The sequence below is a fragment of the Sardina pilchardus genome, chromosome 5 (assembly GCF_963854185.1).
Source record: "Sardina pilchardus chromosome 5, fSarPil1.1, whole genome shotgun sequence".
NCBI lineage: Eukaryota > Metazoa > Chordata > Actinopteri > Clupeiformes > Clupeidae > Sardina > Sardina pilchardus.
In genome coordinates this window covers 32,968,908-32,991,136 of record NC_084998.1, presented here as the reverse complement: position 1 = coordinate 32,991,136, position 22,229 = coordinate 32,968,908, and the positions used below count along the sequence as shown (strand labels likewise).

At 45.8% G+C, this 22,229-nt stretch overlaps 1 protein-coding gene across 1 annotated transcript in view; it reads right to left on the bottom strand.

Annotated features, from left to right (window-relative positions):
• LOC134080915 (protocadherin Fat 3) overlaps positions 1 to 22,229 on the bottom strand; it is a 59,478-nt gene that overhangs the window by 28,575 nt on the left and 8,674 nt on the right. The window contains exons 3-20 of the mRNA XM_062537527.1: positions 20,783 to 20,844; positions 17,221 to 17,535; positions 16,713 to 16,927; positions 16,050 to 16,182; positions 14,909 to 15,184; positions 13,789 to 13,999; positions 9,297 to 13,388; positions 8,677 to 8,873; positions 8,106 to 8,259; positions 7,575 to 7,808; positions 6,954 to 7,346; positions 6,057 to 6,271; positions 4,886 to 5,023; positions 3,157 to 3,300; positions 2,358 to 2,555; positions 1,315 to 1,821; positions 957 to 1,281; positions 431 to 562 (exon numbers count right to left, since the gene is read on the bottom strand). Of these exons, the coding sequence (XP_062393511.1) occupies positions 431 to 562; positions 957 to 1,281; positions 1,315 to 1,821; positions 2,358 to 2,555; positions 3,157 to 3,300; positions 4,886 to 5,023; positions 6,057 to 6,271; positions 6,954 to 7,346; positions 7,575 to 7,808; positions 8,106 to 8,259; positions 8,677 to 8,873; positions 9,297 to 13,388; positions 13,789 to 13,999; positions 14,909 to 15,184; positions 16,050 to 16,182; positions 16,713 to 16,927; positions 17,221 to 17,535; positions 20,783 to 20,844 (7,941 nt within the window). The remainder of the gene's footprint in view (positions 1 to 430; positions 563 to 956; positions 1,282 to 1,314; positions 1,822 to 2,357; positions 2,556 to 3,156; positions 3,301 to 4,885; positions 5,024 to 6,056; positions 6,272 to 6,953; positions 7,347 to 7,574; positions 7,809 to 8,105; positions 8,260 to 8,676; positions 8,874 to 9,296; positions 13,389 to 13,788; positions 14,000 to 14,908; positions 15,185 to 16,049; positions 16,183 to 16,712; positions 16,928 to 17,220; positions 17,536 to 20,782; positions 20,845 to 22,229) is intronic.

Here is a 22,229-nt window from a genome sequence, read left to right as displayed (position 1 = left end):
TAATACCATATTAACTGCCCTCATGTATTAACCTCATAGCTAAAGAAATTTTGCAAAATCAATGAACAGTATAAGCCGTGGCTAATAGTTGAGAAATTACGGTAGACAGTTACACCATGTCCTAACAGGATCTGAGCGAGCGACGGTCAATGTTCTCTGTCTACGCTGAATCCGCTAAATATGTCCTTCTATTGCGTCATATTTCTCATTCAAAATAGCAGAGCAAAAAAGCCAGTGACAGAAAGAAAGTGAAACCGGGCGTCCGACAAACGCTCTCTCAAAACATCGCGATTCATCACGCTGCTCGCGTTGCTTGCAGTCAGGACACTCCAGTGGAAAACAATAAAATTAAATGTATTTCATGGCTAAAGTTGGCTCGCATCACGTCCAGGTTAGGACAAGGTGTCAAAAGGGTGGTGCTGCTCCTGACCTGCACACTGCTCCAGGCTGCCAGGTTGGCACTGACAGACAGAGGGCGCTGTGGGGCCGGTGCGCACGCACTGCATGTCCTGAGGACACGCCTGTCCCTCACACAGCTCCAGGGGCACTGAACACGCACCTCCTGTGAACACACACACACACACACACACACACACACACACACACACACACACACACACACACACAGCAGAGTACAGGAAATACATGGGTTCATGAGAAAAAAGACATCCCCCTCAATGACTATTTATATTTAATTCAACTTTCAATACTGTTCAAGTAATTATACAGAGCACTCTCATTGTGTATGTATGTGTGTGTGTGTGTGTGTGTGTGTGTGTGTGTGTAATTCTAGTAGTAATAATTGCTGCAGTCGCAACAATATTCACAGCAGAAACAGTAGTAATAGTGCAATAATAATAGCTCTACCCGGGCAGGTGCATCTCTCTGCTAAAGGTGGTTGCTATGGTAACAATATTCACAGCAGAAACAGTAGTAAAGTGCGGTAATAGCTCTACCTGGGCAGGTGCATCTCTCGGTCCTGGTGAAGCGCGGAGACACCAGGCTGAGCTGGGCGGTGCTGTAGGTGACCAGCGAGCCGGCGTCCAGCGTCAGGCTCTGCTCGCACACCTGGTCCCCCGAGCACTCCAGGCGGCCCGAGCAGCTCTGGTCCAGCACGGCCACCAGCTTGGCCAGCCCGCCCAGCGCCTCGCCCACGTCCCCCAGCCGCAGGGCCAGCTCGCTGGGGCTGTAGAACCCCCCGTCCGGGCTCTCCACCGCCAGCAGCACCTCCAGCAGCGCCCCCCGACCCACCGGCTGCACGCTCAGGAGGTGCACGGGGTCCTGCCCCGGCGGGGGGTCGATGCCCGCGGCCACAGTGGTGGTGGTGGTGGTGGTGGTGGTGGCGGACCCTGAGCCGACCAGGCTCTGCAGGATGGCCCTCATCTTGGGCAGGTGGATGCCCACGAAGTCCTCGGGGCTGACGTCCTGGAAGCGGAGGGTGGCGCCGGCGCGCACCATCTCGTCCGTGGCCTGCTCCACCAGCACGCTGACGTCGGCCGTCACCGAGAAGCGGCCGTCGCTCACCGTGGCGTTGAGGAAGTAGCGGCCGGGCTCCAGGCCGGCCAGCGCCACGATCTTGCCGTCCTGCCGGTTGATCTTGAACAGGCTCTTGGGCCGCGGCCGCTGCGTGAAGGAGAGCACGTCGTTGACGTCGCGGTCGGTGGCGAAGATGCGGCCGATCACGCCGCCGGGGAACGCGTCCGTGGGCATGACCACCCGGATGTCCAGCGGGTTGGTCACCGGCTTGAACAGGCTGTCCCCGATGGCACGCACAAACACAAATGAGCTGGACGATAAAGAAGGCTTCCCCGAGTCGCTCGCCTAAACAACATCAACAACAGCATCAACACCAAACAAGCAGAAAAAGAAAGACTGATTGAAAGATTGAATATCAACTGGTGTTAAATATTCCACAAATGCATATTCAATGTTCTGTACGATAGCTAACTTTGTGTCTTTTGCTGTACTGCATATGCTGTGTCATAACGGACAAAAAAACTGTAATACACATATAACAGAATTATAGGTATATTATGCACATCTAAAGGTAACAAAACACATGTTGAAAATAACTTTCCAAATGACACCAGTTTGACTCATCAGAACTGAACCCGTTCACAGTTAGAGCAAATTAAACACATAAGCATCTGTCATACTACTGTACCGCAACAACTACCTCAAAAGGTATCAGTATCATTTTCTTCTCTATTACTATTATTGTAAATCTTCCATACTGTATGTAAAGCACTGTGAGCTACATTCTGTGTATGAAAGGTGCTATACAAATAAAGCTTATTATTATTATTATTATCATTATCATCATATAGATGTGCTGTTTATTTCTCCAGTGATCTCACCTGGACTTCCAGAGTGTACTCTCTGGTGGCCTCTGGACCAATCATGCGGCTGGAGCGGAGCTCTCCTGATTGGTCGATGACAAAGGTTCCATCCTCGTTGCCAGACAGGATGTTGAACTGAAAAGGAGGGCCGTGACGAGGCGAGTCTTTGTCCGTCACCATCAGCTTCAGGATGCTGCTGCCCACTGGTTGGTCCAACTGCAGTTCAACCCAAAACACCAACGCTCATTTGAACAGATGCCATCATACTGAATTTGAAAATGACACCAAGACTACTTGTCTAATACAGTAATTTCCCGCATATAAGCCGCATTGTGTATAAGCCGCAGGACAGTGTTTTATGCAAGTTAAAAGAAACAAAACCATATTAACACCATATTAACTGCCCCCCTGTATTAACCTCATATCTGAAGAAATTTTGCAAAATCAATGTATAAGCCGCGGCTAATAGTCGGGAAATTACGGGTAATAGCAAGCCACATTCAACATCTGTTTGTAAATGATGACAAAGGTTTTAAAACAACGATTATGACTATGACTGAATGTGTGTGGGAATCATTAAAAACGCAACTAATACATTGAGAAACTGCATAGCATTGAGTCAAAACATGCTTATGCCAAATGGTATGTTGAGGTGCTTATGCCAAATGGTATGGTATGCTATTCCCTGATATGAGAGGGCATGTGATGGAGGTCCTCGATATGAGAGGGAATGTGATAGAGGTCCTCGATATGATGGAGGACTCTGTGGTGCCCGCTGGAGGCACTTAGGGGTAGCAGGCGAGTCCGGCGTGCCCACCTGGATGACAGCAGTGGCATTGGCTGGGGAGAAGACGGGCGGGTTGTCATTCACGTCAGAAATCTCCACGTTGATGGTGACGGTGGAGGACATGGCCGGAGAGCCGCTGTCAAACGCCTGGACAGCCAGGGAGTAGCTGGAGACCTGCACGAGTGGGGACGCCAGACAAGGACCAGACAAGGACATTTACAGACAAACACCAAAAGAAATAAAGAAATAAAGAAATAAAAACAGAAAAAGGAAACATCAAAACAAGTTCTGAGGAGAAGCCGAGGAGACAGAATGGTGTCAAAAAAGCACTGAAACAGCAGAGCTATGCAGCTCTAAAAGCCCCAGAACAAACAACAGGGAACTGCCACACACACAAACACACACACAGACACACACACACACACACACACACACACACACACACACACACACACACACATACACAAACACACACACACACACACACACTGTTACGGGTTTGTGGTTGCACTTTTGCATATGCTTTTTATTCTTTGCTTGCTTGTCGCTGTTCCTTTTAGGTGGCGACGGGGCGTTAACTTTGCCGTCCCGACACGGAGTGACGGGCCGACTGCGGGCCAGCCCCTTGAATATAAAGCCGGCCCGTTTCAAGATGGCTCTCTCTCTCTCGACTGCGCTATTCGATCGGCTGGCTGGCTGGCATTCCTTTGTTCCCTATTTTCCTATTTTTGCAGTCTGTTAATGGCTTAAAGTTATTATTATTAGTTGAGCGGTTGTAGTTTTCTTGCACGTTTTTAGTTTGAGTTTAGTGAGCGCAGGTTAGTAAGATTCCCCGGAAGACTCACTTTTTGACTTTTCATGGAGCGGCCTGTGCTCCATGAACGGGAGGCAGGCAAGCGCCAATAACACCAGGAAGTAAGGTTGAGTTTTCCTTTTACTTTTCCTGTTCTGTCTTAGTTTACAACCGTCTCTTATTATTTAGCTATCCCCACATATTTTTGCTGACCATCGAGAACGTTTCCCCTTGTGTTCAGTGTTTTTGAATCATATAACATACGGTGAAATAAAACAACCTTTTTCCCGTACACCGGAACTCTGTCCTTATGTTACTGGTTCATATATTTTTGTGAATTCGTAACACACACACACACACACACACACACACACAAACACACAAACATACAAACACACACACACACACACACACACACACACACACACACACACACATGCACGCACACATACACACACAGATTTCAGTTCAAATGTCATTTCCTATCAGAGTATTTGTTATACTGTATTTGTCATTTTGGTACATATGAAGTGTAAGTCATATTGTATACCTCTGAATTCTCCAACCTCCAAATCTGTCTGTGTGCAAGTTGAATGAGCTATTCTACAGTACAGTATGTCAACACTGATAAGTATAGTTTTTCAGTAGAATACCTACAGTAGGTTTGTAGAAACACACAAACATTAGCAATTGGGGAATTCCATGGAAAATGAGGCTTTCTGTCATGTAAAATGTGATGGTATGGTATGATGTGAATGATTACATGAAATTTGAGCATTTGGCTGAAGAATCTATATGAGAAAAATGCACAAAAAATGAATGTTATCGTACAAAAACCAAGGTATTTCATTGGTGTTATGGACATGACAAAAAGTAAATTTTCCATGGAATTCTCCAATAACAAAAAGGTTTGATGAGTGAAATACTGCATGTCCACCACAAAGCGTTAAATCTTTAGGGTCTGACCGTTTCTCTGTCCAATTCCTTGTTGACTCTCAGGAGTCCTGTTATGGGGTCAATCCAGAACTGGTTCCTGCGGTCGCCCCTCAGAATGGAGTAAGTGATGCGTCCATTCACCTGGCTGTCCATGTCCTCGGCCATCAGCTGAAAGCCAAACAAACACACAGACATACAGTAAGACCAAAAAGTCCAGGGTGCTCAGGAAGCTCAAGGTCAATGTTTGAAGGTGCCCAATAGGGTCAGGAATTCAAATTCAGTAGAAAAAGGCAAATCCAAGGAACTCTTCTTTCTTGAAAATATTTTAAAAGCCTTTATTATGACCTTATTATGACCACCGAGCAGCGAAGCACATAGGCTTAGTCAGAAGCCCCCCCCCCCCCCCCCCATACACACAAACACGCACACATACATAACACACACATACACACACACCATTACCCACACACACACACACACACACACACACACACACACACACACACACACACTCACAAGTGAACATACACACATAGAGAGCGAGCAGATGCGCACACACACGCACACACACGCACACACACACACACACACACACACACACACACACACACACACACACACACACACAGACACACACACACAGACACACATATCCCACTACCCCCACCGCACACACACCAACAAGCACATATGCACACATGCACACACTCATTTACATACATAATAGCTGCAGTAGGGGATGGAGTAGGCGATGGAAACAAATTGACAGTGATTGATTTTTGCAGAGAGAATGTGTAGGACTGAGCGACAGTGGGTTTTTGTACCGCTTTGCGGTGCATCTTGTTTCAATCATGATTTCAGATAAAAAAATGAAACACATGCAAATGCTGTAGAGAAACAGCCCATGTGTTGCGGTGCAGAATGCATTCTTCAGGAAGTGAACAGACACAAACATACTCAGGAAAATAAGAATAAAATAATTAGACTGAATTAGAGGCTGGGTATGACATAGAGCAAGCAATACACTCAGGGCAATTACAGACAGGGTATGACAGAGTAAGCGATACATCTGCTGTTTCACAGAAATGTGAAACATTTGACTGTAAAACTGTAACTGTGTACTATCCATTTGTCCTGCACCTGCAAGGTGGGATGTGCACACAGCTACTCTAAGTACTCATTAACAAGCTGGATTAATTACCCGGATCACCGTCTCCCCGATGCTGGCGTCCTCGCTAATTATCACGTTGTAGATTTCCTCGCTGAAGGAGGGGGCGTTATCGTTCACGTCCATCAGCTCGACAGTTACCATGGCGGTGGCACTCAGGGGTGGGTTCCCGCCGTCCCAGGCTTCCACTTTCAGGAAGTAATCCTTGCATACCTCAAAGTCCAGGTCATCGGCTATAGTGATGGTGCCTGGGCAAGGATAGGGGCCGGTGAGAGCAGAGACCACAGCAACACACTACATTTACACTGCAATTTATCAGATACCCAAAGTGCTTTAATATCAAAGTGTTTGAAACATACAATTAAATCACTTTTGGGAGCCAAAAAGTGTATGGATTTCTTTCCTTTTCCTGCGTACCTCACTTTAACCACTTCTAATATCTAAGCTCCACCTGAGACGAGGCTAGTGAATTGCATGTCATTTCAGAGGTGGTGCATCTCCCACAGCGAACAATCAACAACCAAGCCTATTTACCATCAAAGCAAAATTACCTACAAAGCAACATTTGTGGGCAAAAAACATCAGCAACCGAAATGCCTTGGAGAGTATTCCACTGGGGTTATCAAGTTTAACATCAAAGATATACGTCAGCGCTAGTGCTGAAATAAGTGAGTCACTCAGAAAGTAAAATAAAATTCTATTCTTTGGGGCATTTTGAATTTAAGGGATGGATGACTGATGTTCACATACCGGTCTGAGGAAGTCAGTCATGCAGCTCGAAACATCACAAACCAAATGAACACTGAATGGGAGCTTTTGAATACCAATAGCTTTAGATTCTGCACCCAGCCCAAATCGGCCTGGGGATGTGCGTGACCTTCCACTGCTTCTTCATGGATGACAGGTGGCCATTAAAGTCTGACCTCTCACCTTTGGCTACGTCGATAGCAAACTTCCCGTCGTCATTGCCAGAGCGGATGCTGTAGTAGATCTCGCCATTGGCTCCGATGTCATCACTCACGGCAAACACTCGCAGCACCTCGGCACCCACGGCGACGTCCTCTGGAATGGTGATGGCGTAGTCCGGCTTCTGGAAGACGGGCGGGTTGTCGTTGACGTCCAGCACCATGACGGTGAGGTCCACCACGGAGGACAGAGCACCCTGGGCAGCGTCGCGGTCGGACGCCTGCACCCTGATCTTAAACGTTTCCTGCACCTCTCTGTCCAGAGACTTTTCCAGAACGACGACACCAGAGGAGGCGTCAATAGAAAACACACCATCAGCAGAGTCAAGCAGAGAGTACACCACCTTCCTGTTTACACCTAAATAACAAACAAACAAACAAACAAACAAACAGGAAATGTTTGGATGGAGGATTTTTAATGTCTTAAGGAAGAGCTCCATTACCTTAAAGGACAAAGTCTAACATTGATATTCTACATCAATAGTTACTGATACCCCAAACTAATAACACAATCGAAACAGATCTTTCAGGATGTCCAAAAACGCACAAAAGCACATCTAATACAGATACAAAAGTGTGCACTAACCTTCGTCAAGGTCGTTGGCTTGCAGCCGAGTGATGAGTGCTTTGGGAGAGGCGTTCTCAAAGACACTGGCCAGGTACTGAGTGAAAGTGAAGGACGGTGGGTTGTCATTCACGTCCAGCACAGTCAGGGAGATCTCGGAGCGACAGAACAGGCCCCCGCCGTCTGCAGCCTGGGCTATCAGCTTATAGACGGAAGTCCTCTCCCGGTCAAGGGCATTGGCTGTCTTCAACTCACCTGAGTGGCAGGAGGAGAGGAGAGAGCTATTAGAGAGACACAGACAGACAGACACATACACACACACACACACACACACACACACACACACATGCAGACTGACGCACATACACAGACAACTATAGACACAAATATGGGTGCGTGCACATACACACACACACACACACACACACAGAGAGATCTGTAGTCTGACACACATACACACACATGCGTGCACACACACACACACACCAGTCATTTGGGCAAGTTGAAGGCAATGGCAAAGATAAGCCTTTCAGCGCTCAGTTCAATTCCTACCTGTACTGGCATCCATGTAGAAGTCCTCAACACCTATGCCAAATAGTGAATACTGAATGTCTGCATTGGTGCCAACATCATTGTCTGTGGCGAGCACAGTCAGGATGCCTTTGTTGATGGGCACATCTTCAGGGATTGAGCTCTCATAGAGATCCTGGTACGGACGACATCCACAGAGAGAGCTCACAAGACAGGCAAGGCAATAAAGTACACATACCGAAGATACTTACGGCACATGATTATGTCATAGTTAGCGTTTTTTATCTAGTTAATGTTTTTTTCTATCTAGAGTGTATCTCACAAAAGTAGCAATGTAACATCCTTATGTGATTGCCTGGTCATGACTCATTGTAAACAAATCCATGTGCTTTATCGTTACTTTTTTTCACAGTTACAGTAATAAAAAATACATGCACACTTTCTGCAGGGGGTAAATATAGATAATCCTACCAAGGGAGGCTTTAATTGAATTTAACTACCAGAACTGTTTTTAATTTCAACAATGACATCATGTGAAATTTGTATGATGTTTTAAAGAATGAAGGAAAGCTGTAGAGGGGCATTTGCACACCGTCTCGCAGACAGGGCTGTTGTCATTGGCATCCATGATGGTGACCTCGACTCCCACGGTGGTCATGAAGAGGCCGTCGCTGGCTGTGATGTTGAGGATGTACAAGTCCTGCGCTTCACGGTCAAGCGGCCGCTTCACAAACACCTTCCACTCTCCCTTCACTGGGGTGAGAGCAAAAGCTCCTTTGGGATTGCCACCTATGGAAATAAGTACGGAAAAAGAAACAGACATCCCGTACATTAATGATTCATTGTGATTAATGATATGCATTGTAATTGCAAATTACAGTACATACAGTATGTGCCAAAAAACAAAGGTTAATGAATTATAAAGGTGACTGATATTTAGTTGAAGCTCTTATCAAAACGCCATGGACTCGCAATGGCAGGTTCAGAGCGAACCGATTGTCAGGTGGCGGTGCAACATCTGCTCCACCATATGTTTATTTGTTTATATTTACATTGATAACCAGCTTGCAACATTGCAAAGGGGAAACAAAAGGGAGACTATCTTAGATATGAATAAATGCCTCACACTTAATGATGAACTGTCCTAAGCAACTCTCAACGTCTTCCAAACACAAAAACATGCACACTTTATAATGAGGAGTTTCTTCTCACCTGCAATGTGGAAACTGACGAGGCGGTTCTGGTTTGAAGTGTCTCCATCTCTGGTGCTCAGGACGGCCACGACCTCGCCAGGTGGGTCGCTCTCCCTAACCGCACCCCTGTAGTAGTCCCTCTCAAACGTCGGTGGGTTGTCGTTCACGTCAGCAACAGTAACGCTCACCACAGCTGTGGAGGACAACGACTCAAGCTCTCCGAGATCAGAGGCCACAATGCTGAAAGCGTAAGAGGAGGCCGTCTCATGGTCCAACACTCCAAGGGTGGTGATCCATCCTGTCTTACTGTCAATAGCAAACATTGCATTGGTACTAGACATCGGGTCCATCACTGCATTATCCATCGTCCCAAGGCTGTAGGTGACTTGCCCATTGGATCCCCAATCGGGGTCTAGAGCCCTCACCTGGATCACCCTGGTGCCAATGGGCAATCCCTCCATAACCATGGCCACGTACGCGCTCGTCTCGAAGGTGGGTTGATTGTCGTTGATGTCCAGGACCTTCACCTCCACGTCCACCACGGAGATGGACTCGACAAAGTCCTGCCTCATAGTGGCCGAGACCTTGAAGCGGAAGTTGCTGACAGCCTCATAATCCAGCGCCTTCACTAGCCGTATGAGTCCTGTTTCCCGCTCGACTAGAAACGTGCTTCCGAGATTGCTCTCCACGGTTTCTCCGTTCACCACAGCAAACGTTCCGGTCTGGCCCAGGCTCAGGTAGACAGAACCCAGCGCTGTTCCCGCGGGCGTATCTTCTGGTATCGTAAAGGAGTACTGAGGCTGAGTGAAGGAGGGAATGGTTGCCTCAGGAGGGAGCACATGGATGAAGGCCGACACGAGGGAGTGCTTGGCAGGGGTTCCTCCATCTGTGGCCTTGACAAAGAAAGACAAGACCGTCCCTCTCAGGTGTGCCACGCTGCCCTTGGTCACCATCCAGCCGCTGTCCGGCTCTATCTCCAGAACATCCACGAGGGGAAGCCGGGCCTCGCTGTAGAGCGAGTAGCTCACCCGGCCGTTAGTGCCCACATCAGGATCCTGGGCTTGGATCTGAGTCACCAGAGAGCCCATGGGGGCGTTGGCTTTGATGCTCACCCTGTACTCCACCGCACGGAAACGAGGGGCGTTGTCATTTTCATCGGCAAGTATCACACGAACGGTGCAGAAGGACGCTCGACCTCCCCCATCCAACGCCATGACAGTCAACACTATGTCTCTGTTCGCCGGGCTCTCCCTGTCCAGCTTCTGTGCTGTAGTGATCAGACCGTTCGGAGCAATGTTGAACTGAGTCTTCCCAATGTCATTGATAAAGGAGTACACAATCTGTCCAAAGAGCCCAGAGTCCTCGTCTGTTGCTCTGACTTGTATAACCCGGGAACCGGCTGGGGCGTTTTCTTTCACCTCGGCCAGGTAGAATCTCTGGCTGAACACCGGGCTGTAAAGGTTAGCCCCAAGAACGCGGATGTTCACCTGTGCAGTGCTCGTGAACACGCCGTCAGACACAGACACGTTCAGGTTGTAGAGAGATTTCATTCCCTGTCGACGCTGATTGGATAGAGTGATGATTCCCGTTTCAGCGCCCATGAAGAAGTTCATCCTGTCGTCTCCTGAGAGGATGCTGTATCTCAGTCGGTCCGCATCCGAGCTGTCTGAATCTGACGCCTGGACACAGGTCACAAAATGGCCCCTCGGAGCAAGTTCGCTCACAAAGGCATCGTAGAGAGGTTGATTAAACGCTGGAGGATTGTCGTTAGTGTCAATGACCAGGACGGTGACAGAAACCTCACTGCTTTGTGCAGGGTCCCCATTGTCTGTTGCTCTTACGATGAAGCTATAACGCTGTGTTTGCTCATAATCAAGCATGCGGGTGGTGAGGACAAGGCCACTGCTGCTGTCAACAATGAAATACTCTGTACTGTTGAAGGCATCGGACAAAATCTGATAGCGGATCAAATTGTTCTTCTCCGAATCTTTGTCAGTGGCCAAAATCTGCAGAACAGCAGCGCTGATCATTGAGTTCTCAGCAATCGTGGCTGTGTAAGATGACTTCTCGAAGATGGGAGCATTGTCGTTAACATCCAGCACAGCGATGTCCACATCAACCTCTGACCTTGCCCCCGTAACGGTGTCTGTGGATCGCACTGTCAAGCGGTAGTAGGGGTTGACCTCAAAATCTAAAGGGTAGACAACACTGATGACCCCGCTGTCGAAGCCAATGTCAAACTGAAGGAAGGGGTCTCCGTCCACAATTGTGTATATGATATTCTGACCCTCAGGGCTGGTGGCGTTGATGCTGAGAATAGGAGTCGATACTGGGATGTCCTCTAGGACTGATATTCCATAAAAGGGCTTTTCAAAGACAGGCATGGCCTTGTTAACGACCGTTACAGGCACATCCACAGCAGTGAAGAGTGATGGATAGCCTCCGTCCCAGGCAAGGACAACCACTTTATATTCCACATTTGACAGATCAGCATCGAAGGACCTTTTCAAGAGAAGCTCGCCTGTTAGACGGTTGATCTCAAAGTTCCTGTGCTCCTCCTTCAGTGTGTAGAACACCTCTCCGTTGACACCTTTATCACGGTCTGTGGCAGACACCTTGAAAATTGGCGAGCCAGGCTCAGCGTCCACCTGCACAGTGGCGTAGTATGGCAAGCCGATGAACTCTGGGGCATTGTCATTTACGTCCTCCACCTGAACGGTAATAGTCACCCTCGCCACTCGCAACCGGTCGTACTCTCTACTAGCCTCCACCACCAAGTCGTACGACTCCTGTTCCTCGCGGTCAAACGGGATCCCTGTGGTCTGGATGACTCCCGATGTGGGTCTAACAGCAAAGCGAACCCCAGCATTCAAGAGGGTGTACTTCAGGGGCTCGTTAAGCCGGCTGCCAACGGCGTTGACCACAGCAACTGTGGTGACGTTGACGTTGTTCTCCAGCACTGATGACACGTAGGAAGGCTGGCTGAAAACAAGTCCGCTGTCCATAGCTTCCCTCACGACCACCGTCACCGACGCCGTGCTGAAGAAACGCCCGTCGGAAGCTTTCACATTAAAGCGGTAGCGGTCCTTGGAGAGACTGCTGTTTCTCACCGAGAGCACCCCGGTTGAAGGGTCCATGGCAAACTGGTCTATGCTGTTGTCAGCCAGGGAGTAGATAAGGTCACTAGCCTGTCCACTGGAGTCTGGGTCAGAGGCCTCGACTCTTAGGGTCTCCACACCAGCATAGGTGGGGAGGAGCAGGACGGCATCATAGGCCTCCTGGGAAAACTTGGGGGGAGCGTCGTTCGTGTTTGTGATCTTGATGACAACCTCTGCCGGTCTCTCAGCAGTCAGCTGAGGCCTCCCACTATCCCTCACGTTCACCCGAAAGTAAAACTCTGAAGAGGTCTCGTAGTCTAAGTTGGCAATGGTCCTGACCGATCCTGTTCCGGAGTCCACAGTGAAAAACGATTTGGCGGTATCCTCGACAATATCGAAGACCAGGAGGGCATTCTGGTTCCGGTCCGCATCCACAGCCTGGATCACCAGTGGGCTGCCATTGTCACTCATAACCACACTGTTAACGGGGGCAGCCTCACTGATAGTCCCTGTGTATCTCAGCTGCCAGAACACTGGCGGGTTATCATTGTCATCCACTATCTGTATGGAGACAGTGGCATTGGAGGCTATCCCTGCCATGTTCACTGCCTCTATGATAAGTGTGTAGAATGCTGAAGCCTCAAAGTCAAGGAACCTTTGCGTCGTAATGACCCCAGTGTAGCGGTTGATGCTAAATCTCCTTTCGCTGTTCCCCTGGACAATGTCATAGATGAGTGCCGTTCGGCTGATGGCACTGATGGTGGTGACGTAGCTCCCCACCGCCACGTTCTCTGTGATCTCAGCTTGGTACTCCTGTTGGGTAAACTTGGGGCTGGAGATGACGGACAGAGCGACGGCGATCCTGACTGTGGCAGTGGCACTGAGGGGCGGCGTGCCACCATCGATTGCCCGCACGGTGACCACGTAGTACCCTACCGAGGTGAGGTCCAACTCTCTGGCCACAGACAGGACTCCAGTGAGCGGGTCGATGTTAAAAGCACCTCCTGTGTTTCCTGGTTGAGGGGGCAAAAAGGACCATATCATAATGAAGGCAAAGTAAGAGAAACCAATAGCAGGCACATTCTCATTCACTATACTATACTACCAATAGAGTAGCCTATGTGATAGGCAGGACTACGCAGTATGTCCACTTAAAAAGCATCACCATCGCAGTATAGCCACTAAAAATAGGCAAGGATACGTATTAACATTTGGGGTTGATCACAGTATACCCACCACAGCTACAGTAACTACTACTTCACAGCATACTCACTACAGCCAACTAGACTACACCACGGTATACTATATAGTAATATTCACCAATAGAGGATAATACAACTCCTCAATAAAGGATAACAATAGCATACTGACTCCTATTCCAATATTTGTGTGAGTAGTGTGGGGCAAACACACCTGCTTCAACAGTGTAGATTAGTTCTCCATTTCTGCCGTTGTCTTTGTCAAGTGCAGTGACCTGCAGAACTGCTGTTCCAACTGCAGCAGACTCGAACACCACCCCATCGTACACTGTGCTTGTGAAATAAGGGGCTTGATCATTTGCATCCTCCACCACCACAAAGATTCTAGCCAGATCTCTGTAGTACGGAAACTCCTGATCCTTCACCTTCAAGAGCAAAAAAAAATCATGATACACTACACAATATAATTAAAAGACTGTGTTTCATTTATCCCCATGGGGTAATGTTTTTGAAGTAAAAGTAAACCCATGAAAGTAAACACACACAGAGGTTATGAAAATGAATGCATATCTCTTAGGCTGTTGGCAAAAAAAACACATCAAACATTGAGTAAACACAATCTAATAAAGTGCACACAGAATTTCATACTTTTATTTATTCATCCCCATTGGGCAGCTTGATTGGAACACAATTAAAAGAAAAGCATAAAAGCAAACCCATATAAAAAGAGCCATGGGGAGAAATGCACGTCTCATGAGCTTTTAGCTGAAAATAACAAAATAATAGATGGATAATAGGTCCTGAAAAAACAATAGGATTCCTTCATTGCAGACTAAATGCTTAGAATTAGACTTAGAAAACTTTAATGTCCTTGAGTGGCAATTTGTATTATAACACAGACACATTAAAACACGCTACACAAACACACACACCAAACAACTTTGACACTGTTATTCTGACACACACATTAACACATCAACAAACAGAAAACTGGAAAAAGTAAGTATATTGCACTCTGAGCAAAGGCCTACACATACACTAATATGGTAGTGTATCCTGCGGAGACTGAGCACCAGTCTCCTCATCCAACATCTGTGTATGAACTCACAAATACACTGAAAGAATGGCCAAAAAATTCCTTAAACACACTCCCAAACCTTGTACAAAGCCTTCCCACAAGAGTTGAAGCTGTTATAGCTGCAAAAGGTGGACTAACATCATATCAAACCCTAAGGATTAAGGATGGGATGTGACTGAAGTTCATACGTGAGTCAATGCAGGTGAGCAAATACGTTTAGCAATATGATGCATAAATAAGTGAACACAGTGATTACCATGATGGTGAGGACATGTTGAGTGCGGGCCTCAAAGTCCAGCCGGTCCGCAGTGTACACCGCCCCAGTGCCCGGGTTGATCTGGAACATCCTCATGCTGGCTGGGTCCACGCTGCCGTGGATGGAGTAGCTCAGCTTGGCCCTCTTGTCCAGGTCTGTGGCGGACACCCTTAAGACCTCCGTGTCCGCCGGAGTCTCCTCGGAGACGGTGATGTCGTACGAAGGCTGGGAGAAGACCGGAGCGTTGTCGTTGCTGTCCAGGACTCTGATGAACACCTGCGTATGGAGGGACGGTCATTTGCAGAGGTGGAAAAGCATTACAGGCCATGAGAGACAAAAGTAGGCAAACATTTCGGGCCTAGCCCATCATCAGTGTCTTGGAGTTGCGCACCAGGCATAACAAAACGACTAGATCAAAGGCGCAGACGCCATCTCTACCTACCAGAGGCGGAAAAGTCCCCCTTTAGAAAGTGACAGTCCTACCACATATGTGACCCTGTAAAGCGGAACCAGTCGTTTCGGTAAAATTTAATAAATTAAGTTATTGTGCTCACGTGAACGGCCATAAACTAAGCTTTCCAACGATATGTGTATCGAGGGTATTACACAAACTATCGCTAAGATAACCGCATCCAAAGTTGACATGGTTCTCCTGTCACGATAATGCCAGAAGAGGAGAAATCACCTTTTTAAGCAGCGCGTGCACAACGGGAATGACAGCAAATGTGTTGAATCTTCGCCGGGTTTAACAGTCAAAACGTATGTTTTTCCGTGAAATGCGTTCACGATATGAAACTATAGACTGTATACAGTCAAATTATGCGAAAACGTGAAATTCAACATTTTAACCCGGAAGTTTGTTATTGTTGATTTTCTCAAAATAACGTTGTGCGCAAAACGACTGATTTCGCTTTGAATGGTCACATATCTGTGCCAACAATTCACTTAAACCAGCTGATTCTAATTGCTGCTAATTGCTGAGATCACCTGTGTTACATGCACAGGTAGAGCCAATATATGATTGGACTTTTACTTTCTGAATATGGAATTTTTCCACCTCTAGTCATCTGTTAAAATGGCAAGTGATCTAGTTGCATAACTTTAATGTTACTGTTTTTACAACACAGGAGTAGAGTCCTACCTGAGCTGTTGCAGTGTTGGTACCATCTGTAACCTGTACAGTCATGTTGTACAGGGACTGGGTCTCTGCGTCTAAAGGCCTCGCGATCACAATGGTTCCTACTCCTCTTTTAATGTCAAACGGGCCATCATAACTCCCTGTATATAAATGATATAAACAACGAAAGATTAAATGATAAGACTGCACAGATTTCAGAACAACATGAATACATACTGGTAATTCCTAAAAATAATTATATATATTTGTGTCATAACTCATGTCCAGTGAGTGTAGGCAAGGTAATACATACACACCTGTTGCAAGGTAATACATACTGTACACACCTGTTTCAATAGAACAGTTAGCACACGGGGTCTGAGGTATGTAGAACATCTCTTGAGAGGTGCGACCACCTGTGAACATATAGATAATTATGGTTATGGTTATGGCTATTTGGCAGACGCCTTTGTCCATACAAATAAAACCAATACAATACAATACAATTATTAACTTAACAGTGAAGAAATTACTGTTAAATTTTAATGCCATTCAAAGTGTAAAACATAGCTCTTAGTCAACCCTATAGCACCCCCATAGCGTAATTCAGACACATACATTTGAGGCGTGTTCAAATTTGGCCAACATTTGCGTGCATATTTGAACGCACCTCTGATCTGAGGCCACTCACCGGAGATATCAAACCACAGTGGTATGGTGTTCTGGTGAACGGACACTGTCCCCACGGTCTCGGACACCTTGGCGTTCTCCGGGATGCTGAAGTTGAAGAAAGGAGCCGTAAACAGCAGGGGGGACGACGAGGGGAGCGGCTTGCGGATCCATTCAATATGGAGGCGGGTGGTGGAGAACTTCTGGGGGTTGCCATTGTCTGTTGCTTTTATCTGGCAAGGACAGAAAACATGATGTACTGTATTTGGAATCTGTTTTTTTGTCAATGTTATTATCTACGTCAGTGATGCTCATTTAGATTGCCTGGCTCCCCGCTTTGCAATCAAATGAAGAGATTGTTCTCTATAATCATCTTCTTTGAGGATTTAATTTGATTCTGATTTCAATCAATATCAGCCTTTATTATTCATATTTCCTCTGGAATAATAGACTAATCTTCTCAGCTCTATCAGCTCTTTGGCACCAGTGAAAGCGTTGCCGCCTCCATTCCAGTGTACTCCCCTACCGTGAGGATGTCATAGCTGCCTGCCGTGACCATCTTCCTGGACGACACCATGGCCGTCTTGGCCTCGATGAAGAACTTGCCGTCCTGGTTGCCGTCGACGATGCTGTAGGTCAGGTCGGCGTTGGCCCCCTCGTCTCTGTCGTAGGCGAACACCCGGTAGATGGGGTCCCCCCGCTTGCTGCGTCCCCTCTCCGGGACGCTGATGCGGTAGACCGTCTCGGGGAACTCGGGCTTGTTGTCGTTCTCGTCCTGGATGTGGACGATGACCCACACGGTGGCCTGCCGAGAGGTCCCACTCCCATCCATAACAGTCACCTAGACAACAACAACAGAGGCCTCAGAGTGTACAGTACTCATTCATACTGTAGCACACATAACACAAATAGTGCTATCTATTATAGCTATTCTCCTTAACATAGTTTTACCAACTTTTCAATTGTTTACTGTTAAGTGTTGCTATTTGTATGTTGTTCTGGATAAAAGCGTCTGCTAGATACCATAACCATAACCACATACAGTGAAAGTGCATACAGTATGTAAGTGAAAGATACAACAGAATGAACAGAACAGAAATTTTCACACAGAATGATCCACATCACAAATGGGCACATCATACATCATAATGTATAGGCACTATAATGATTAGAGTCAGATATAAAATATACTGTATATCATAAGCATATATACATGTATTGTATATATTTCAACTCCTAAACAAGGCACTGATGCCTTCAAGACCCAAGTAGATACAGTATACCTGTACTACACAATGAATCTAAATAAATAAAACAGTGTCTGAACAGAAAAGCAAACTGGGTCTCACTCTAATAATGTCAGTGCTTGCAAAAACTTCCCAGCACACAGACAAGAGTCAGTCCAAATCAGCAAGAGCATGCCCTTAGGTGTCATTTAGTCATTGTCATTCAGCGCACGGAGCTCACAGATCTCCTTATTAAGCTGGATTTGGAGGCAGTAGAAGAATACATCTTAACATCTCTGTGGGTGTTCGCTCTCTCTCGCCCTCTTTCTTTCCCTCTTTCCCTTTCTCTCTCTCTTTTCTCTGTCTCTCCCTCTTTCTTTCTCCCTCTCTTCCCCCTTAATCTCTCTCTTTTCTATCTCTCTCTCAAGTGTGTACGCACAAAGCAAAATGTTGATATTAATGTTTATAGTGACTTACAGTACCTGGCATCAAAAAAAAACATCACATTAACATTAAAATGATCAATTTAACATAGTTATGTAGTCTTAGTTAATAAATACCACTACTGGTAAGAATGAAACAAAAATAATAAAAATAAAAGCCTTCAGTAAAACCATGTGTACCTATTTCTAATGAAAAGAAATGAGAAAGGTCCGCACACTGACAGCAGCCCCCAGGTTTATTTAGCACATAGTATTGTACCTGGGAGCTGCTATCAGTGTGCAGACCTTTATCATTTCTTTTCACGTCTTTTTGGTCCAGCACCTGGACTATATAGATGTGCGCGCATTCTCTTGCTTTGGTACCTATTTGTAATGCACATGAGTTCTCACACACTGTTCTCAGTCTGCCGGGCTGTTCTCAGGCAGCAAGTCACCTCAATCCTCCAGAGGAGATACACATGCTTACTGCATATTCAGCACAAACTCACCACCAATAATTGAACACTAAGGATGCGATGAATCTATTTTCCTGTTTAAGAAAGGATAACAAGGAGTGGTGACTCAATGTGGGAATTCCTAGACAATAAGAGATTTTGAAAATCAAGATGCTAATGCATGTTTTAATATAGGACGCATGAATGCAGTTGTTATGATATCTTCACCTTACACCTTGTCCTAACTGGACACGATGCGAGTGAACATTAGTGATAGAATCCGTTTAATTACATTGTTTTCAATTGGAGTGTCCTGACTGAAGCGACGCGAGCAGCGTGATGCAGCGCAATGCAACGTGACGTTTTTGAGAGAACTTTTGTCGGACGCCCTGTTTCTATTTTCCTTTTGTCGCTCGCATTGCTCTGCTATTTTGAATGAGAAATAAAGAACCCTGTGACGCAACACAATGGCATATTTAACGGATTCAGTGTAGACAGGCAACATTGACAGTCGCTCGCTTGGATCCAGTTAGGACAAGGTGTTAGAGGACATCTAGAAGTATTGACGGTGAGGTGAAATGGAAAAAATGTGCATTAACAGTTCAGAGTTCGAACTAAATGGGACAAATGTGCCACAATGCCCCTAGAGATTACCACAAAACATATGCAGTGTGACTCAATCCTAACATGCGACTTCTGGGCAGAACGCTGTTTAAAAAGCTCTGTCCTCCATGAGCCCATTAGGGGCTGTTTCATTTTCCGGTGTCAGAAGGTCTTGGTGAGCAGCTCAGTGGACAAAGCTCAGAGCCGTCGGGTAGAGATTTGAGCTTCCACTCTGGCTCTGCTGTCACACCCAGGGATGGGACACTCATGTGGGGGAACAAAGAGATCAATAGCCCTCTCTCGCGCTAGCCACGTGTTGACCAGCTCACACGTAAACACGCCTGTCCTATTGACCCACACTACTGTACAAAGGCCTGATTACCGAGCCCGGCTGCCGGGCTGCTCACTAGACTGTGAAACAGGAGGGCATATCTACGTCCAGCGCAGAACATATCTAATTTACTACGCACACAAATACTGATATACTGACTAGGCTGCCAGAAAAGATGCTGCTAAATGCAAACAATAGTGTGGCTAGACAAACTACACCAAACCAAAATGATAATGCTGGTTTTACTGAGAGATAGGCATGCTCCAGGTCACTCATTCGTTTCTCTCCCACTGGCTTTTCAGAAATGTTTTCCAATATCATTATGGATTAGCCTACAAAACTAACATTTCAACTGTAGATAAGATAGTCGAGCTTGTTATGCTGCAAATAACAGGGTTGGAAACATTTCATATAGAATATTTCAACTTGTGTTTATTTCACTTCTATAGATCACATTCCATATGACTCAAAGTCACCTGCATACATTTTTGTTTTGGCAATTACAGGGATTCAAGCAAATGCTTGCTGGTGAAGCATGAAATAAATCAAACTTGTTTTTTTTTTTTTGATCACAGTCATTGACTTGACTGTGATGTGTGTGAATATGACTTGTGTGTGAATATGACTATAGAAAATACTGTAACATGGAGTCTACACATCACTCCCTCAGGGTGCAACATTTCTCAACAAAGACTATGGTTTCACTGAGAGAGAGTAATATTTTAAAAAGTGGTACACATAAAATACTTGCATTCAATAATTTTGTTTAGCAGATGTCTATCCATAATTGAAATGGCATATCTCAGCAACTAAAATAAAACATCAGGTTGAGAGTTTTGAATCTGAGGCCAAAGCTGTTGGTGTCAAAGCTGTCGGCCATGTTGGATTTTGCCACTGGACATGAATGAGGTACAAGTTGTTTTACAATCAGTGGGATTCTAAATTGTAAAAAGTCAACCCCATAAGTTTCCAAAATCATTATATGTTGAAAAGATATAACACAAGGATCTGTACAAAAGACATACAGCCAGTCAGATGACATTATCCATACCTCAAGGAAGTGTTCGGCCTGTTGTTCACGGTCCAGCTTCCTGGATGTGGTGGTGATGAGTCCTAAAATGACAGCAAAGGGAAGCATTAACCAGAGCACACGCAGTTGTATGCCTGAATAAGATGGACCGCTGTGTGAGTGGGCAGTGCACAAGTGTTCACATTTATTACCTCCGCCAAGGACGTTATGTTTTTATCGGGGTGTCTGTTTGTTTGTTTGTTTGTTTGTTTGTCTGTTTGTTAGCAAGATAACTCAAAAAGTAATGAATGGATTTCGATGAAATTTTCAGGGAAGGTCTGGAATGACCCTAGGAAGAAACGATTAAATTGGAGTTATGCCTGAAATGGGTGCAAAAACGTTAGTACATCTGGCCCTGAGTGCTTTTCTAGTATTTTATATTTTCTATTTGCTGACAGGACACACCTCCTATTTGCCCTTAACTTGTGTTCAGACTCCACTGAAGACCAGAAATCCATCCGGTTACTTTTGTTACTCATAGTGTATATGTCATTTGCCACTAATTTGGTAAAGATTAAATAAAATTCATAAAATAATTGACAGGACAACCACAAGGGACAAGCAAATAGATCTCAGTACACCATGAGAAAATGAATAGGCAAAGAGAGATATAGGCTAGATGTAGACAGCCACACATGGTCATGCTTGTCAAATCCCACTGAAGTGCTGTATGTATATATTGATTTGCTGTTAAGTACAAAAGTGGGGGAACCCCTGAGCACATGCCACACAAGTTTTGTACTCAATCTACTACATTCACGGCTTATTGGACAGTTGAAGGGTCACTTAAAGCAACACCAAAGCACTTTTCCTCTGTCACATGCACGCTATTTGTTTATTTGTTAATAACAATGTCCACAGACAAGGTAGAGTATGTTCGTTGCATAATTTTGTGAAAGTATGATTATGTATGACGAATTCCATCGAACTACAGATCCGCTACCCGGTGAGGTAAACTTACAGCCCGGTTATGGCTGATATGAGAGCCGCAAAGCGTATGCAGAAGTGCCGTTCACCCTGTTACGAGTTGATGAACCACTGAAATGATTTTGGAAACATTATTTTAAGGTACAAAAAACTCTTTAGTGTTGCTTTAATTCCTGTCTGATTGTGTTGTCCCTTGTGATTAGAGGTTGTATCAACTCTGTTATACTTAAACAGTAAGAAAAATGAGGGTACCAAAAGTTTAGCATACAACTGAATCTACACATATGTCAATGTATGTGTGTATGTGTTAATTGTTTCTTCCATACATATCTCTCTGATGTTGTCTACTGAGAGCACAAAAACAAATGGCGGTACACAATTTTCCATACTGCCACAACTAGGTCATAATGTGTCATTTACACTCACACACACACACACACACACACACACACAAACTCACAAATACACATAGCCCCAAGAACACACATACTCACTCATAAAC